Source organism: Micromys minutus, assembly GCF_963924665.1.
Source record: "Micromys minutus genome assembly, chromosome: 1".
NCBI lineage: Eukaryota > Metazoa > Chordata > Mammalia > Rodentia > Muridae > Micromys > Micromys minutus.
The window spans coordinates 142,365,033-142,384,929 of record NC_137969.1 but is presented as its reverse complement, the minus strand read 5'-3'; the positions used below and the strand labels follow the sequence as shown (position 1 = coordinate 142,384,929).

At 42.1% G+C, this 19,897-nt stretch overlaps 1 protein-coding gene across 3 annotated transcripts in view; it reads right to left on the bottom strand.

Annotated features, from left to right (window-relative positions):
• Positions 1–19,897, bottom strand: part of SLC4A4 (solute carrier family 4 member 4) — a 263,965-nt gene that overhangs the window by 163,782 nt on the left and 80,286 nt on the right. For 2 of the 3 annotated variants that reach the window (XM_080926202.1, XM_080926204.1), the window contains exons 3-5: positions 18,942–19,077; positions 8,667–8,827; positions 1,364–1,543 (exon numbers count right to left, since the gene is read on the bottom strand). In XM_080926202.1, coding sequence (XP_080782328.1) covers positions 1,364–1,543; positions 8,667–8,827; positions 18,942–19,077 — 477 coding nt within the window. The remainder of the gene's footprint in view (positions 1–1,363; positions 1,544–8,666; positions 8,828–18,941; positions 19,078–19,897) is intronic. The other variant, XM_080926203.1, reaches the window with a different exon arrangement.

Below are 19,897 nucleotides of genomic sequence, written 5' to 3'. Positions count from 1 at the left end.
GTATGCTCCCAAGGGTGGTCTATGATCTAAAGCAAGCCAACAAAACCTCTAACTCTAGGAAACCACACTGCATATGAGAAGGAGGACTGTTGCCTAACATGGAAAGGGAAGAATGACATTTAAGCGCCATGATTACAGTTAGGTGCCCATGAAGACAAAATGGCTGTAGGCTGAATTAGAGCCACCTGCCTAAGCAATGGCGCTGCCGGTCACTGGAAAACCTTTCCTTCAAAACTCAATCAACAGGCATATGAAGCTGGATATCTATCTGTAGGCTGCAATGCTCTAAGTAACACCAAACTATACCAGCAGTACTCTAAATTTGAGACCCTCTCCCGTGAGTATATTTTATTGAACACATTCATGTCTTGGTTATCTTTATAGACCCTTTGGGTTTAAAATTATGAAATTTTGTTTATAGTAGTGTGTCTTTCAAATCATTGGTTTTTAGTATTAAGTGAGAGAGAAAAACTTACATTTCTGGATATGGAATGACTGGAGCCGAATATACTTTACAAAGTCATCTTAACTTGTCCTCTGCCTGAGACCATATTGTGGAAGCACATGTGACTGCACCAAGTTACAGACTCTCTCTCTTTCTTCCCTTTCTTGGCACTAAGAAGATGTGGTGGTGGATTCTAGAGCAGGTTCTACCAACCCAGCATCTACTCAGTTCTGCCCACCGAACTGTCATCTCCCACACTTCATGGTAACATGTGCCCCCCCATCAGCCTGCACCCAAACATGAAATGTGCTCCCAACAAAGAGACACATAAGGTAGACCCTTTGCAAGAATCTGTGGTAAATGCAGTAAAACAAACATAACGAGAACATGGTGCCCATCCCATTATATAACGAGTTAATATTCCATCTTTAGTAATTACCATCCCATCTGAATATGACTGTCATTTACCACATCAACCACCTTTCCAAGGGGTAAAATAAAATTGAGCTTTACAGTGGTAAGATGACCACCAACAGCCTAGACAACTGACTCCCACCCTAAAGGGGATACTATGAAAAAATAAATTGTGATTCGAGACTTCAAAGCATTTATATTATCTAATTTGATCCTCCCAGTTGTTACAAGTCATCTTGAAAACATATTCCCTGCAATCTCAGCCATTTCAGTCCGTCAGCATAGGCCCACATGAAGAAGCAAGGAACTGTGGCTTAGTAAACTGCAGCTTCAGGGAAACCTTTCCGGCAAGATTGCACATCTACCCAGTTGTATTAAAAGGATCAGGAAATGACCGTGGCATATGAATTTGAGAAAAGAAATACAAGTGGGAGAGGGTATGGAGAGATGGAGTGGGGGGATGTGGAAAGAAAAATCGAGCAGCAGCCATTGGCCCTGCATTACCATTATCAGGGTTGCTAAACATCCTACTTGCGCTGGAGACCGTCTTCCCAATGTCAGCCAGGGACCGAAGGTTGGATTTCTTGGTTTGATGTCGGTGTTTCCGGAGCAGAGTGTAGGTGACCTTATCCTTGAGGTCAGGCTTCAGTAGGCCTGTCTCAATCTGGTGGTCTGCAATCATCTCTGGTACAAAGACAAAATGAAGCAAGAGTCAGTCACCAAATAGCACAGCCGTCTGCCACTCCAGCCTTGTGGACATCACCACCAAATCAACACCAAGACCTTCCTTCCCCAAACCCCAGCTTCCCACTTTATATGAAAGGATAGGATTCTGGCATTAATGAGAGTATTATAACAATTCTAGCATTAATTGGATCTTACAAAGGTAGGATTGTCTCTGTCTCTGTCTCTCTCTTTCTCTCTCTCTCTCTCTCAATACTCCCCAACTATGGTGAATCCCCTAAATCACAGTTGCTTTGAGTAATGTGATTAGTCAGTAATTTGCATTTTTCAATTTAGAAAGGTAACATTCTAATTTTTTAGGCCCTGCATTAATCAGAAACATCAACGGTAGGATCCAAAGAGAAGATGAACATTGTAAAGTCATGAAGAGTGATTATTAAAGTCTATCTCCCCAATTCTTCTAAGTTGTGTTTTCTTTGAAATGCCTTTTCCAATATCAGAGCATTTGAATGGCTAGTGAAGAAAAGATCAATCTATAAAATTGTACATGCCCTAGTCTTTTCAAAGATGCCAAGTTAAACCTTCCCAGTTAACTTTAACTAAAACCTTGCCAGTCTATTCTACCGATCATTTCAAACACTACTTGACTAGTTTTGAGAAAGTTTAATTATCCTACTTATAAAAAAAAAGTTTCTGTTTACTCTCCTTTACTGTTTGAACTTTAAAAAGAAAGTGACTGTGGAGGCTAGGGAGATGGCTCAGGCCATAAGGTAAAGTGCCTGGTTGTACATGGCGGAGGATGTGACTTCAGAGTCACAGACTCCATACAGAAAGCTGGTGCAGTGTTGGCCACCTGTGTCCTCTTGCAGGAAGAAAAGATACCCAACAGCAATTCTACCCTGCACACACACAAACACACACACACACACACACACACACACACACAATAATGATTGCTTCACTGTGATCTGCAAAATGTTCTGTTAAACAACAAAGCCTATCCCAATGGAAAAGAACTTCTTTCTCAGAGGTAAGCACAGAAAGGAAGCCTGAACATCCTGAGACCATCATAGAATCTGTGGGTGATGTGCAGAGCAGGACACCTCACCTCATAGCTTCCTCTAGGGAAAGTACTTGGATAGGGAGGTACAAAAGCCTGTTCTTAAGCGAAAGTCTAACAGGAAAATCAATGGGTAGTGGGACCACAGTCAGTCCTATGGCATCCTGTCCTGAAGAAAAGGTACAGGTATCCCCAGGACCTTGCTGAGGCCTCAGTTAACCATTATCACTCCAGCTTTACAGTGAGCACTGAGTCTCACAGTCTACATCAAGAAGCCAGTAATTTATACAGTGGACAGGGAGCCATTTGTAAGGCGAGATCGGAGACTAAGTCAAGGATTTTCCATCATTTGTCCAGCACAAGTGCACTAAATGTACAGAACATGAACCATTTGGTAAGGGACCTAGAGGAGACAGGAAGTTTCTCTTGTGATTGTTTTGATTTGAAAGTGGCCTTCAGCTTGGGTATTTTTAACTACTTGAACCACACTCCACACTCGGTAAAACACTCAGAATGACCCCCTAGCAGGACAATTAGCCCTCTGTCCCATAGTCCTGTAATTAGGTGCCTTCAGAACCAAGCCCTATACTTTCCCTTCAAGTCCCCATTCGAGATGGAAAGACCATTTACAGAAGGACCACAAAAACAAGCAGCCAGAGCTTGTCTGCATCCAGGGCCACCAGTCTCCCTCTGAGGCCAGGACCCTGCAATAGAGTTTCTTACCTTGCCATCCTGGCTTCCCAATGCATACACATATGCAGCTGGCCCTCTTGTTACTAATGCCTGGAAATCACTAGTTAGACAGGTTAAAACATCTGTGTGGCTTATGGCCGTCATTAAGTTTCCACTTTAAAAAAAAATGGCCGGCATAATAGGCTCTCTTTAAGGATCAGCTGCAAAACCTTTCAAATTCAAGTAGGGAAAGTTACTTTTACAACTACACTGAAATTAAGTGCTCAGAGTTCAGATTCCACAGACACTACCAACTGGGAGAAAATATGCCCAGTCTAGAGGATAACAGAACTGAGAAAAACCCAGGGTGGCCTCCACTTCAGCTCTTGTTACATAGGAGAGGAAAAAGGGGGTGAAGAAGTGAGAATGTCCCCCACTAACTTAGAATGCAGAACCCCAAATAAAAGCTTGTCTTGTGATGCACATCTAGATGGTTTCCCATTAGACACAGCATCTTCTATATTTAAAAATCAAGCCCACCAGGCTGGTGTAGGTCCGCCCTGTTAGCATTCAGGAAGCTGAGGCAGAAGGATTTTGACTTTCTGGCCATGAGGTCAAAGCCTGGGCTGCAGAGCTAAATTCTGCCTAAAAAAAAAAAAAAAAAAAAAAAGCCAAAGGTAAACTGTTTTAAAAAGCGAAGCTCTGGGCAGAGAGAAAAATCATATCTACAGAACTTCTGCAGACCAACAGAAAGGTGGCTAGACTCTGGAAAGCAGCTAAGAAGACTAACGAAGGCCTTCTCGGAGAAAGACAAAGACACACGAGTCCAAATAAATAGTTCTTAAGTTCAAAGTTAACAAAGATAATGTAAATAAATGTGTGTGGCTATAACCAATTAAGACATTTCTTAGGTCTGTCAAAATTAGCTATCCCAGTATAAAAGACTCACACCAGGGCCATCACCTGAGGGTGACATTGTGGACCAAGACATCTGGCAAAAACATACCAAAATCTTTCAATATGTTCAAAACTTTTGAATTTTCTACAACTGGAACTCTATACTAATCAAATAATTTTGCTGAACTATGAAAAAAAATACCCACTTCTCTTGATAACAGAACCTTCAAGGTTACCTAATGCCTAATAAATTTCTATTTTACAGCTATTAGGTTTTATTTATAGAACGACAGGAAAATTGATAGTTTTTTTATCTTTAAGTGAATACCGGTTGGAGTGTTTGCTTCATAAGAATGGGGCCTGAGTTCAAGTCCGGGCACTGAGGTAAAACCCCTGCCATGACTGTGCATGCCCATAACCCCAGATTACAAGGCAGACACAGGCAGGCCTTGTGAACTCACTAGCCACGCAGCCTGTCACAGAGAGCATCAGGGAGCTTCAGGGAGGGAGCTTATCTCATGGCCATAAGACAAACAGTGACAGAAGGTATCCAATATCCTGCCCTAGCCTCCACATGCAGACACACACACACTCACATGTGCACACACACACACACACACACACACACACACACACACACACACACACACATACACTCATAATTCCATTTCAAGAAAAGGTTGCATGCACGTACCCAGGGCATAAGAAAAATGTTGGGACAATAAACAGACAAAATTTGATTAAGAAATATTTTTTGTGGTAAAATTAGGGAAGGTTTTAGTTCTTGTAGTAAAGTATTTAGAGATTATATTTGAATATATATGTATATATATGTATATCAAACTTACAATTAGAAAGAATGAAAAATATAAATTTCAAAGATATAAAATATTGTTTTAAGAAATAAAATAAGAAACAGCAGAATGCAATCTGCCAATACACAGAACTCTGGAGGTGTGTGTGTGTGTGTGTGTGTGTGTGTACATGTGTGAGTGTGAATGAGCTCCAAAAATAGAGCTACATTTTTCTTATCCATTTTGCATGTGGAAGAAAATTCCATGAACTTGACTTTGTATGTGAGTGACACCCTTTAAATGTAGGGTTACAATGGGAACCCTAAAAATAAACCTATTAAAAATAATCCCTGGAAATTGTCTTATCCTCTGGAAATGCTTCAAAGACAATTTTTCTATTAAAATACAGAAAGAGTTCTTTTTTAAAAAAAAAGAAAAGAAAAGAAATTAAAAGCACAGCGAGGTCCTGAAAAGAAGCCCAGGTAAGCTGATTTCACTGTGAGAATGACAACCGATGCCTGAACCTGGCTTGGGCCCTGTCCAGATGCCCTGGCCTGAGACCTGCAGGGGCTCTGCCTCTGAGGAGGATGAGGAGCAATAGCATGTGGACCACAATGACAGCTGAGAATCATCCTCCTATTTGTTGGAAATAATGACACTTTCTATCATTTCTCCCCCAACCCAATTTTCTGAAGGGCAATCGGCCTATGGGGAGAAAATCCGTCATGGTATTTAGGAGTGAGTAACTGCCAGTTAAAAAAACGCTAGCTTAGGCGTCCTTACTCCATCCTCTGCTAGGAAAAGGTTGTCATAGAAATTAAGTGATCCTCACAGCTCTCACATCGCTGGGCTGCCTTCTGTCCTTCAAAATGAAGCAAAGGTTTTCGGTGATTCACATTTGACTCTCCACAGGTTTGGGTTCTTCAGGAGGATTGTAGCTCCGTTATCAGGTTACACTTGGAGGCTGTTGGTTCCCTTATCAGGTTACACTTCTTTGCTCTGCTCTTTAAGCAGGACTTTTGGTTTCCTCCCTTTCTTCTGCTCATGATGTACGGCTTGCTCAGAACTCTTTTCCTGAATTATCAGTTCCAGAATGACAGCCCTGGCACTCTGCCTCCTTGCCCCAGGGACAGTAGAGCAAACATATTAGTGAGTGATGATACCTCAAAGTGACCTAGCGATGTCTAATTTTAACACAGAATGACAATGTTTAAAGTAAATTCATGGAAGTTGGAAAACAGTCTGCAGCCGACAATAAAAAAAGTTATGGGAAATTAAGCCAAAACATCAAATGTTCGCTTAATCTTTCTTACAGGGAGCAGATGTCACTGGGTTCCATTTTGGTCCTTGGCTGAAGAGGGTCTGATTCAATGTGGTCTTCTGCTGTGTACACACAATGAAGGAGTTGTTGTAGAGCACATTCTCTTTAATGTAATTCAATATGGGAGTGAGGGCACAAAGACACATTCCAAAGTAGTTCAGATCTAAAACTTTTATCACTCTGATGATCAGCTCTCAGACTGGTAAAAGCCGATCAATCAACCAACCAATAAAAAGAATGAATTAATGAAATGCCCCTCCACTTCAATCTCTTCGGTCAATAGTCTTTGGGATTTTTCCTGATGCTCATGAAATCTCAACCATCTATACACCAGACTCAAATCAGACTTCACGTAGTTATCTGGTAGGTGATATGCAGGAAAATCTAGATAGCTAATTAAAAGCATGAGCCCAACAGGCCTATGACCTTAATTCTCCTAACAACTCCAAAAGGCACACTGTGATGGGTAATTTAAATTGTTAAGCTGACACACTCTAGGATCACTTGGGATGGGCATCTGCAGCAGTAACTATATAGATTAAATTCACCTGTGGAGAGATGTGTCTATGGGGGACGGTCTCTATTTCCATCATTGATGTGGGAAGTCCCAGCCCAAACCATACAATACCATTCTGAGGACTGGGTTCTAGACAAGACAAAGAAATCAAGCTGAGCTTGAAAGACCAGGATAAATCCTGACCCCCTAACAGGTAAAGTAGAAGACCCCTAGCAGGTAGCATAGAGCCAAAAATATAGGATGGCAGGTTCAGTGACTCTGTTTCAGGAACTGGCTGACCATAAAGAATTTATGGCCTTAAGGTCAGGATGACTCTGTTTTAGAAACTGACTGACCATAAAAACATAAAAGTTAAATAACACATCATAATCAATCTTGAGAAACCAGATGTTACCATCCAGATTCTTCACTGGTATTTTTGATATTCTCCAATGACGTACGCCAACTGCCCCCCACCCAGGTTGTGGTTTGCTTTGTTTAAAACCCCCTTCTCAAATCCACTCGGGGTCAGACTCCTCTATTCCTCCAATGTGGAATCATGACCTAAAATATACCTTTCTCCACCAACCGGCTTTAACTGAGGTACTTTATCATTGAGTCAGTAAAGAAAACTCAGAAATGCACCCATAATGGTACATCAAAAGAACAGGAAACCACATCTCCAAGAAGGTGGTAACATGTTCCAAACATGATCATCTATACTGACAGAGGAGAGGCTCAAAGCTGCCCGCTGTGATCCCAGCATTTCTTCGCTGGTACCACTCAGTGTCATCCTTCCAGAGAGGATTGTTTTCATTTTCATAGCGAAGGAATGAATGGTGAAATTCCATGCAGAGTAACTCCACAGACTCTGGTGATATGCATGATCCTCTGCACCAATGTAACCGGACTCAGTCACTAGCCCATGGGGTCCTGATGCTGGCACCCAGCCCCACAGCATTCTCTACACACAGCCAAATGACTTGACAGGCACCTTCCCTCACAGCAGCCTGGAAAGTGGAGGATTTTCATTCTTCTGTAAGATGTAATCTCTGATTTGAACATTATGTAGCTGAGGTTCAGAAAAGCTCAGTGAAACATCTATGGTCAGAGTTCTAAAATCTAGTGTCCAGGGAGCCAGTTAATATAGGAGCATGAGAAGTTTCTTTAGCCAGAATATTAATCTGGAGTGAGGTAATGGCTCAGTATGCAAATAATTACCATGCACGCTTAAGAACTTGAGTCCAAGACCTAGAACTTATGTTAAAACGAAAAATCAGGCATGGTGGCATGTACCTATAATAGAGGCCCTGGAGAGGCAGAAACAGGAAGCTTGCTGGCCACCCTACTGAGTCCACTCAGTAAGCTCCAGATAAGAAGAGATACTGTCTCAAAAAACAAGGGATGGGCTCCTGAGAAATAAAACCATGATTTACTCTGGCATCCACAGAAACATGCACGCATGCACAGAAGCACACACATCCACCCATCCACACGCACACACATGATCCCACATACACACAAGTATATAAAAAATGTTAATTGTACACTAATAAGTAGAGAAACTAATATGTGTATGCATATTAAACACAATCTTTGATGTAACAAAATATAAAAGATTTTAAAAAGCACAAAATTCTTAAGACTGATAAAAAAAAATCTAAATATCCCAAAATAATAAAAATGACCATCACCAAACATGGGTGTTGTTTCTTAATGCTACCTTTCTTGATATTTGTCGAATCTTTCATTAAATCATTCATTTCACAACACGAGACCCTATGAACCAGTGTGTCAGAGAATACCCAACCCTGCTTACCCTCGAGGGCTTCTGCATTAAAAGACATTAAGGCAAGAGGAGGAACCTGAAGTGGCATACTCACCCACCAGCTGTGGGAGAGAGGACGCCTCCCGGTCCAGCATGATGGACCCTTTCTCCATACATGTCCTCAGCTCAAACAAGCTGTGCAGGGACAAGGTGGCCACATGGGGTTTGCTCCATCGTTCCCCGCCCTGCTCCACTTTCTCTTCAAACTTAATCCACCTAGGAAGAGGAGATCAGTGGAAAACAATTAAAGAACTGCAACCTTCCCTGAAGGCTGCTCTGACGCCTGACCCCTGACCCCTGACCCTGCCCACATCCCTGACCATCACCATCATAATATCTCCTCTTTCTCATGCTGCCTGCCTCAGTAGTTTACTGAGTCATCAACTCTCTCACGGCCAAGGATCTCATCCCCAGATCACTTTCTCTTCAAAAAACAAAAACAAAAAACAAAAATAAACAAACAACAAAAAGGACCAATAAGGTCAAAGTAAACCTCTACCACCACCACCAGTAGCAGCAGCAACAGCAGCAGCCTCCCCCATACAACCATGAAATCACTAAAAATGATTACTTAAGTGATTTGTATGTAGATGAGAAGGGGAAAGGAAATAATCACTGGAGGCTGAGGGAGGGAGGGTGAGAATCGGAAGGGGGACGGGAAAGGGGAATAAGATCAGGTATTGGGGGACAGGCAAGAGAGAAGCTCAGAGAGCCAAGAGAATGAATGGAAATATGCAACCTCTGGGGGGGGAAGGTGAGTAACCCTCTAGAAAGTACCAGAGATGGGGAAGGGGGTGAGAGACTCTCAGGACTCAATGGGGGGTTATCTTAGCCGCAAACCCCAAGAGACCACCTCCAGTAGATACACAGGGCCTCAAGTGGAACAACAGGGTTAGTAACCCACAGTCAAAATTTCTGACTCAGAACTGTTCCTGTCTAAAAGATCTGCAGGAACAAAAATGGAAAAAAGACTGAAGGAAAGGTGGTCCAATGACTGTCCCAACTGGGGATCCATCTCACTGGGGGAGGGGGACACCAAAACTTGACACTATTACTGACGCTATGATGTGCTTGCAGATGGGAGCCTGGCATGACGTCCTCTGAGAGGCCCTGCCAGCAGCCGACTGACACACAACTATTAGATTCAAGTCAGGGACTCCTACTGTTGAATTTAAGGGAAGGATTGAAGAAGCTGAAGGGGACACTGTGACCCCATAGGAAGACCAGCATTCTCAACTTTCCCAGACCCCAGGGAGCTCCCAGAGGCTGAGCCACCAACCAGGAGCATACAGGGGTGGTCACAGGCCCCAGGCACATAGACAACAGGGGTCTGCCTAGTCTGGTCTCAGTGGGAGAAGATGCGCTTAATCTTCCAGAGACTTGAGACCCCAGGGAAGGGGCGGCCTGGGAGGAAGCATCCTCTCAGAAACAAGGGGAAGGAGGAATGGGGTGGGAAACTGTGGGAGGACTGAAAGGGGGCAGGTAATGACTAGAGTATAAGTGAAGTCATCTTTAAAAATAGAAATAAAAAAAAATATCTCCAAATAGGTAGTTCCTATAATTGTAAAACTCGCCATCTCTGCTAATATTCTGTCGTGACCTTATAGAATAGGTTTGTTTAAGTAGCAACAAGGATGCAATGTTTATCTCAAATGGAAGCTGCCCAGTTGTTGATACTTAATAAGGTTCATGTTTTACCATGTCTTCATCTGATGTCCCTGTCTCAGCTGGCATATGTGCCTCTCACTGAGATGCTAATAGAAATTTTACCCTCCAGCCAGGCTCCACATATGTTTAAAATGAGCAAGCTCTGTGGACCACAGATTCAACGTCATGACAACAGTCCTCTAGTAACCTCTGCGTTGGGACAGACAACCCTCACCCACACCTTCTGCTTGCTAAGACATGTAGACATTTTTGAAAATAGAGAAAGCAGAGACACTTTTGTGAGTTAGAGGGGGAAAAAAACACATTTGGAAGCCTCATGAATGCTGGTAGACCTCTGAATGATGCTGGGACGGTAATGAAGGGGTTAAATTTTGTTTTCCTACATGTCTCACCCAAGGGTTTAATGATTGAAAAAATGTTTTTCCTAGAACAAGCCAAACACTCACCTAACTCACTGCAGACAAGAACAAAGGGCAGGCATCAGAGAAAGCACTACATACTGTATTATTTATAGAACCCTTTATCAACCCCCAGGGAGGGGAAGAAGCTCCCTGCACGGTCCACAAGTGAAAATAGATCAAGAGATCAGCCACAGTGTCAAATAAAAGCTTAGGATTTTTATCACACCCAACGCTCATTGTCTCAAAAGCATTTTCCCATAAGCCTCCACACTCCTCCCAGGAAGCCCCTCACAGCCAGGCAGTTCTTCCCTGTCAATGGTAACTTCTATGTGAAACCTCTCAATGACTAGAGACTGTTACGCTGTGTGTTCTACCAGCAAAACCAGCAAGTGACCTTGACTTTAAATGTGTACCTTTTTACCTCTAGAGTCTAAAAGCCACTACTCTAACCACGTGTACATGTGAGCAAAGCTAAGTGGAATGACCTATACAAAAAAGGTCATGAAGTTGAGAAGTGGTGGGGGTGTGGGGGACTGGAAGGCCTAGAAACAGGGAGGGAGAGGGAAAATGGTGTAGATACAGCACCCAGGTATGTAATTCTCAAAATTATAATAATAACAATAGCTTAAATAACAAAGGTTTAAAGGTCAGCAACATCACTAAAGAAACTCCAAAACTTCGATCCTGGACCCAGTTTATTTCCATAGAAGTAACTGAAACATTCCTAAATAAAGTGAGAAACTTCTATTATGCCCCTGACCTGTGTGTGTAAGTGCTGTTAGAGTTGGCATTTTCTTCCTCTCTGGTTGGAATTACTTCAAGAGAAATAGAAGGTGCTAGAAGGCAATGACAATTCTACGTCCCACACTTACAATACTTCATGGCTATAAGCAAGACAGTAATAGACAATACAAGAAAGCGGATTATTTCATCAACAGTCATAGGACTACTATAACACTGTTAACTTTTGGGCAGCACCTTTTCCTGCTTTCTCATGAGATCTTTAAACATGCTGCAAAAGTTTCTCCACAAACAGTTTTATTATATCTATCGTAATGCATAGCTCAAGATCAGACTCCCGAAGATAGAAGAGTCCATGGTATATGGTGTCAGAAAAGGACTACCTAGAAATAAACCCTTTATGAAAAATAGAGTGGGTACCTGTTTTGGGTTTCTAAGGGTATTATTCTCACTAGCTGAGAGTCTTTGATAACAGAATTTGAGCCAAAGATAAATGTCAAGGACCATCTAGAAACTGTAATGTGTAATGTTTCAGAGGACTTCATTCATTTCACTTTTCTTTCTTCTCCCACCCTCAGGATGGGCCAGAGCCCCGGGATGAGGAAGGTCCCAAGGATTCTATGGGGGGGGCATGACTTTAGCTGAGACTCCTAGGAATAGGAATATGTACCCTGAAGTGTCTACCCCTGTAGCCAGGCAGGACCCCCAGTGGAGAGATAAAGACAAAAACCTACCTATAAAACTTACAGCCCAAAATTTCTCCTTTCTACAAGAAATGCAGGGACAATGATGAAGCACAGATTGGGTGAATGGCCAACCAATGATTGGCCCAACCTGACACGTATGCCATGGGCAAGCCCCTTATCTTTCTTACATGAGTTCCCATTTATAAGTTGCTGCCCATCTGCATTGCTAACCTTATAGCTTGAATGACAAATAATCATTACAGCTACACACATGCATACATGCATGCACACAAAAATACACTAAAAACATGTATACACACATGTGCACAAATACACTATAAATAAATAATAAATATTTTTAGATTATATGTTGAAATCTTAGGGGTTTGGGTTTGGGTGGTTGTTGGTTTGGGTTTTTGAGATATTCTTACTCTGTAGTTCAACCTAGCCTTGAACTTATGGCAATCCTACTGCCTCAAATCCTACATGTGCTGGGACTATATAGGTAGAGTCACTACGCCCAGCTTTATATGTTAAAATTTTAGTGCCCAGGGAAAAACCTTTTACAACTAGGAAGTACCATCAAGAGCCCACTGTCTCTACTGCTGACTACAGATCAGTGTGCAAATACTCTAAATACTCCAAAACAATGAGACACAAGTTTCTACTGTGTGTGAGAGATTTTGTTTATGGTATGGTCAGTGCAGCCTGAATAGGCCAAGAGGATCCTCAATTAGCCAAGCGCTATAAGCTTAAGAGACTTTTCAAAAAGAAGCATAATTCACTGAATCTCTTTCTGGCCTTTCCTTTGATCCTCTCTGTGGCGCATATTGTTGGTAACTAACTGACTTGAGGCAGGAATCAGGGCAGGTTCTTCAAGAGCAATAGATTCATAATTTCCAACTGGGATGGACTTTCAGAGGAGCACTCTCACCCTGATGGATCCCAGCTACCCTGCAGGTCAGGATTACCATAAGAAAGGGAAGCCTCACAGCAGGCCCACTGTGTGCAGTCCTGTCTCTCCTAAGGGAGCCGTGCTATCTCATGGCTAAGGCGAGCATCATGGCATTCGGCCTCCATCAGTGCTCTGCTGGTGATGCAGGCATAGCTATCAGCACATGGCACTCTGACAGACTGCCTATCAGATGAATCTGCTGCTCTACTTGTTACGGCATGCTTATACCAATGTGCCCGTTTAAAGTTACTGTAGAGAGTTTTCATCCCAGAGTTGGCGCATGCTCTGCCCGTGCTCCTCACACATCAAGGACAAACTTGAAAAACAAAGTGCCAACACTCCTCAATTCAAATCAACATCCATTAAAAAGAAGGCTAAGGCAGAAAGACCAAAGTTCAGTCTATCTAAGCGCCAGAAATTCTGCAAAGGTGCTTTCGACCCATGTAATTATGTTTAAAAAAAAAAAAAAAAAAAAAAAACAGGCAGGCATTCTTACTGTGGCCTGTACTGAAAGCTACCATCGACCCTTTGAGATAACTATGAATAGCTACACAGTTGCAATGTGCTTTTGGCATTATTTTCCCTCTTGTTTCAGTACGTGACATGCTACAGGAAAATTAATCTTAGAAGTTGACTTTTCAAATCGCCTGTGATGACCAAAGTTGTATCCTTGGAGGAGCAGTTTATTAGGTGAATTTTATTTATTCCAAGGTCTTAGAAGAATAGTGATGAAGTACTCTCCAGCTAACACACTCTGAGTGCCTGCCAACCAAAGAGTGCTTTGCTCACTTGTTGAAGAAACAGAGTGCCCACTGGGAATCACTACATTTTGCAACTTTCCAATCATATGATTAAATATAATTAAGTAAAGACAAGACCTCTAGCTTTAAAACCTGCCAGTTTCATGGCGGAAAATCTTCATGACCTCTGTGCTAGAATTCAATCCATCTGTGCAAAACTACTGATGTAATAATAATGAATTTCTTGCTAATCGAAAAATAATTCACCACACGTAAAGAAGTCAGTGTTAGTATGTACCTGGGGTAAATGCTATTTTAAGGAGAATTCATAAATTTCTAGATCAAATGTGGTAAGTATTGCACATAATTACCTAGATGTAATGATGTCTAATTACAAGAGAGATTGGCTTCCCTAAATAATCTACTTATGGGGGGGGGTATAAATTTGGTCCAACAAGGAAGTTCCCAGAGTAATCTGCTAGAGAAAGCCAAAGAACTGTAGACTTCAGAGATGGCAAACTCACAGTGTAACGTGCAAGCTGTTGTGCTGTGGCCATGACCCTACAAGAGGTTCTCAGAGGTGATCTGGGTCAGCATGCCCAACCGAAACACAAATAACTGTGAGTTTGCACTGGGTTCCTGGACACGCCATGCCAATACCCTTTTCCTTTGTTGGCTAACATTTCTGAGAACTTGTGACAGCTTTCTTTTCAGCAGGTTTGGCAGTGCAGGTTGGATTACGTGGTACTGATGATCTTTAACATACATTCAGGCCATGGTGGTGATGTGAGGCTCTGATACTGAAAATCCACTAAGGGGAAATGGAAAGTAGGGAGATTACCTTGGAATCCTAACCTGAAGAAGTAGAAGAAAAGAGAAAACTTCATCCCTTTCTTGTGACTTTGGGCTGTCATCAAAGCAAAACTAGGGGCTACTCATTAATCTGTGTATTTTGGGAACCTAAGAACTAATTCTAATGGGTTCGTGTTTGTTTTGATTTTGATTTGGTTTGGTTTTACTACATTTTGGGACATAATCTCATATATTCTAACCTGGCTTCAAATTAATTATGTAGCCATGAAATTCTCCTGACTCCACCTCTCAAGTACTAGGATTGGAGTCCCAGTCATCCAGCTCAAATGACTACAATGGATATCTGAAGAGTGGAGGCTTCTTTGCCCATTTCAACTGATTCTATTTAATCACTGCAGTCTTCCTCTGAGTTTTTGCTAATGATGACAGATTCTGAAAGGACCCTTTCAAAAGACTAACACTGTATCTCCATCAGTCAGACACCCTCATCAAACATGAGAAGTCTACCCTTGCACAGTCTTCAGCTTGTGCATGCTTCTGGGAAAGCCACCAGACATTTCAAAGTTCTACCTTACCTCACAGGGAAGACACAATGGGAAAAATATGAAAACGAAGAAACAAAGTTGACCACCATTTTAGATCGCACTTAACAATGGGCTTCTCGTGCTGGTAATATTCCTGCTACCTCAGAATCAAAGGAATCATCTCCTCTATTTCTGAAAGCATTCTCATGGTTTGAGGAGTAGAAACCAAATAAAAATTCTGAAAGTGGGATTCAGACCACAGTAGTGCCAAAGCTCGTTGTAGGATACTCTTAAATTAAATGTTAAATAAAATTATCAGTCCCATTTCCATGTTACATTTTGTTCTACATGTACTTTATGCTTATTGTAACTAGTAAGATTTTAATGCATACTATCAAACCTTTAAAAAATCAAGTACTGACAAAAATATATTCATATAGCTTTATGCAAAAATGCTTTTAAAAATCTGTACATGTATCTCTCTTTTTCTTTAAATAAAGTTGTAAGAAAAAAATGTAAAAAAAAAAAATCATCAGTCCCCTGAAGAGTATAGGACCTTAAAGAGGAAAAAGAAATGGCATTGGTTTGAGGCCCACACTAGAAACTCCATGTAGTTTGACAAGTCTAGAGCATTTGCTCTCTTTAGAATAAAACTGTCTGCTAGCGATGGTGCTTCATAGAGTGCATGTCCTTCAGTGGTCCTTACCACTTTTGTTTAGCATGTGTGAGACCCTGGGTTACAAGCACCCTGCCGCACACAGCCCAAACAAAATGTCTATCAACTGGGAATTTCAGAGGAAACAAAACCAAAAGTCAAAAATATGTTTTCTAGGCAGAAAATGACAATTCACACCATACCACCACATATGAAAAAAGTCTCTGACATACTCTTCAGTTTTATTCATCTGTGAGGTTTGAGACCTTTTAGTAGGGGGTTAATGATTTTATCATGGCCCGGAAAATCCACATCACAGATGGAAGTCAAATGTCACTACAAAAACATTCAGTGTGCGTCCCAACAAGTACAGATCACTGGAAATCTAAACAGTCCCAGAAGCATTGTCACTGTCAACCCTTCCCACGGAAATCAGAAGAGACAGGCCACTGAGAACCAGGCTTTCGTTTCCCTGTACATTCTCTTCATTGTCCCTGTTTTGTGAGTGTGGCTGGGGAGCAGGTTGCTCTATGCATAAGGAACAGGCCCCCAAACGAGGTAAGTTAAAACCCTGCCCTCACAGAGATTTAGCCCTATTAAACAGACAAGATAACAAAGTAGATAATATGCTAAAAAAAATGAGGAGTGAAAAGGTCAAAAATATAATAGAGGACCTGGGATAAGAAGTACAGGTGATGCTTCACCTCAAAAGTCTGGGGATATATGAACAAGTCATGTGGGTGAGTGAGGGGTGTGTGGGGAACAAGGGAGTAGCAAACATAGTCTTCCAAAGACTAGTACAGATGGCAACTGGAGCTCTAGCAGGCTGGACTAGAGGAAGAGACACAAGGCTTTTCAAGTAACTTGGGGTGAAGAGTCTATACACAAAATAAATGTACATATAAGGACCAATGCACTGGAGGTTTTTTCCAGTCACCTAAGTAAGAGACAGTGAAATCCTAAACCAGACCTGAGGCAGTATTGGATGGGAAATGTGATGAGATGCTGAAATCTCTGGATATTCCAGAGAGTCCATCAATCGATCAGACAACACGTGTGAGTAAGGTAGAAGGCAAGGAAGACTCCCGTGTTCTGGCTGGAGGGTCCGAGAAAATGAAATTACATATTGAGGTGGAGAAATCTCTAGAACGAGCAGGTCTGGAGATATTAATTAGACAACTGCTAGTGGCCCTCCAGCTACACCGTGACAATTAAATATGAAAGTGTAGAGACAGAAGTGCACACACCGTCAGCAGAGTCACAAAATAGTTTGTCATTTGAAGCCCAGTCCTCGTCTGAGCTTTAGCATTGATATGCTGGGTTACCTTCAGTCTCCCCACCCAGCAGAGAGAGAAGATAACTATTGTGTTCAAAACACTTATTTTGTGTCAAAATACAACTATATGTAAGCATGGGGATATCAGAACAAAACTATTGATTTGTGTGCTAGCTAAAAAATAAAATCAGAGGATAGTTATTCTTAAAGCAATTGTCTCTCCACTTGTAGCATATTTAGCACGTATTTATGGAAATCTTCTTTGAACCTGGCATGTCGAGGCTATGAGAATATTGTATCAAGCAGAAAACCAGGGTGGTGCCCTGCTTCTGACAGACTGAATTCATATAATGAGGAAAACGGCAGTATCAGAAATGTAGTTAGTTAACAGTAATTGTAATGATCCCTAAACAGAAGTTACTTTGTTTCTCCCTGGACAGCTTCCTAACACCCTTCTGTACAGGAGAAACATCATGAGTTCAGGGCCAGCCTGAGCTACAGAATGACACTTGGCATCCTCCATGCACCAAATGAGTCAAAACTAAAAATATCATAAGCTCTTAGTTCAACAATGAGTTGCATGTACAGTGAACTGACTTCTTCACCTTGCTGAGTCCAGGGGCCATGTAAATTAAAGGGTTGTCAACATTTGGCAAGACACACGCAAACAAAGCTGCCCCTGTGTTCTAGTCAATGGTAACTCTTGATAGATACTTTAACACCAAAAGAATAATGAAAGGAGCCATTAGAGTCATTACTGACTACACCAACATACACGCAGGAAAAAATTATAGGGCAAGAAAACATGTGTGGTACTGAAGGACAGGGAATCCCGTAAGACCCTCTCTTGGCAGACTAGGAGGCTGAGGGTTGGGAAGAGTACAAAGTGTGCTGAGCTGTCTACTGAACAGCAGCGCCAACACAAGACTCGGACCTCCCAACCTGTAAGAGCGTGAGCCTCATTCCATAAAGAAAGGAACAAAGGGAGCCAGGGAGTAAGGAAGAACCTTTGCTCCAGGGTTCTTGTGGACTCAAGGTGCATGCTACAGAGGGTTACCACATGCTGGAGGAGATTTAGTGTAGAACATGGGACTGAATTCCTGTGATGAATAATCTCCGACAGGACTCCTCAAATCTCAGTAACTTGCAAAGCATTGAACAATTCACAAATCATGTCCACATAAATATTAATGATATGATTATACATGTCACATAATACTATATCCATATGGTGCATATTTTACATGTATACGTACGTATAGTATGCAGTAAGGGCTACTATGCATTCAATTAACAAACAGGGCCATGTTGCTAGAAGGGAACAGCGTATGAGAGAAAACTGAGGTATCTGACTTCTGAGTTCAGACGAGCCTTCTACTTGCTTTCAGCTGAAGATTTAGACAACAAAAGGCCTTTCACTTGAAAGTACACCATCTTGGTCTTAGAGCCACAATTGTCTCCCTGGTCCCCCTTCTACCTGGGAACAGACAATGTTACAGAGATCACAGAGGTATGTGTGCATGGAGAGATGTGTGGAAATGTTTCCTGGCCACAGCCTTTGAGTGCTAGAGCTTCTTATCACCCTTCTACTTTACCAATAAGTAGCATGTACGTGAGGTTGACACCTTTGTCAACAAAAGTCTAAGTCCTAGAGCCCTTATTAATAAGATATGCTCCAGCAGTGAAAAGAAGACAACAGGCCTCCCTATCAATGGACGAGGAGAGACGGATAGAAGACCCACTTCCTTAATGCAGCACTACAGGAGCCAGCCACCTGATGCTGAGGCTAGAGAAGGCGGCACTCAAGGCTCATCCATTTCCTGCCACTTGATTCCCCAGGCCAGCTCAGCATTCAGTCAGCCATGTCTCACCTCGCTGTCTCCTTCCATTCCATCTCCTGTCCATCCACAGCCAGCAGCTCATCCAGTTCAGTGAAGAGCTGAGGAGGTGCTGGGCTGTCATCTTCCTCTCCCAAGATGAATCGGATTCGTTCTGCGGCGGGGGAGACTGCAGAAGTGAAAATACTGTGGTTAAACATTGGCTGGAAAACCCTGAGGAACGTGTAGCTTCGGGCTCTTCCTCTCTCCCCAAGATTATTGGGCTTCTCTTCCACATTTTCAGTGGACATCCTTTATCTTCAACCTAAAGCCAAATCAAAGCCTCTCTCTGTTCCTATGAGTCAGACTATATCTCAGTTCTGCACTCCTTCCGAAAGGACTTAGTCTAGTTTTGTGTGGTTTATGAAAAAGACCCTTGAGCCCTCAGATGAGCTGAGGTCCAACCTCATGACTTCCCCTCCTCCTCACTTCTGACCTATCCAAGATTATGAGACAGGAATCAGTTTGAACCAATCACTTCTGCAAGCAGCAGTAGGAGGGACAACAGAGCACCCCAATCCTGAGATTCTTCGGGCCAACCACCTGTCCTCCCTCTGCCCTCTCGGGTCGTTTGCTGTCTGTGACTGGATAACTGTGAAGCTAATGAAGGAATATTTAACAAGATGGGATCTCTTCTTCACATAATGGCAGCATCCAAAAATGTTTAGTCCCACTTCAGTGCACTTGAAAAACAAGCCCAAGTAAAATATTGTACACCTGAGAGGGGGTGGGGAGAACATTTTCCAACACACTTAAGCACATAATTGAATGCCCTACTAGCTCCTTTTGACCCTGTCTCCTGAAATCATGTAATGAAAAATTAACTAGAATTTCACCTAGATTGTGGGTTAGTCTCTTTAAAGAGAAATGAAAGAGGAGCACTTAAAGATCACATTACAAAATGAAGGCTCCTGCATACTTTCATATGCATATATATGCATATGAATATA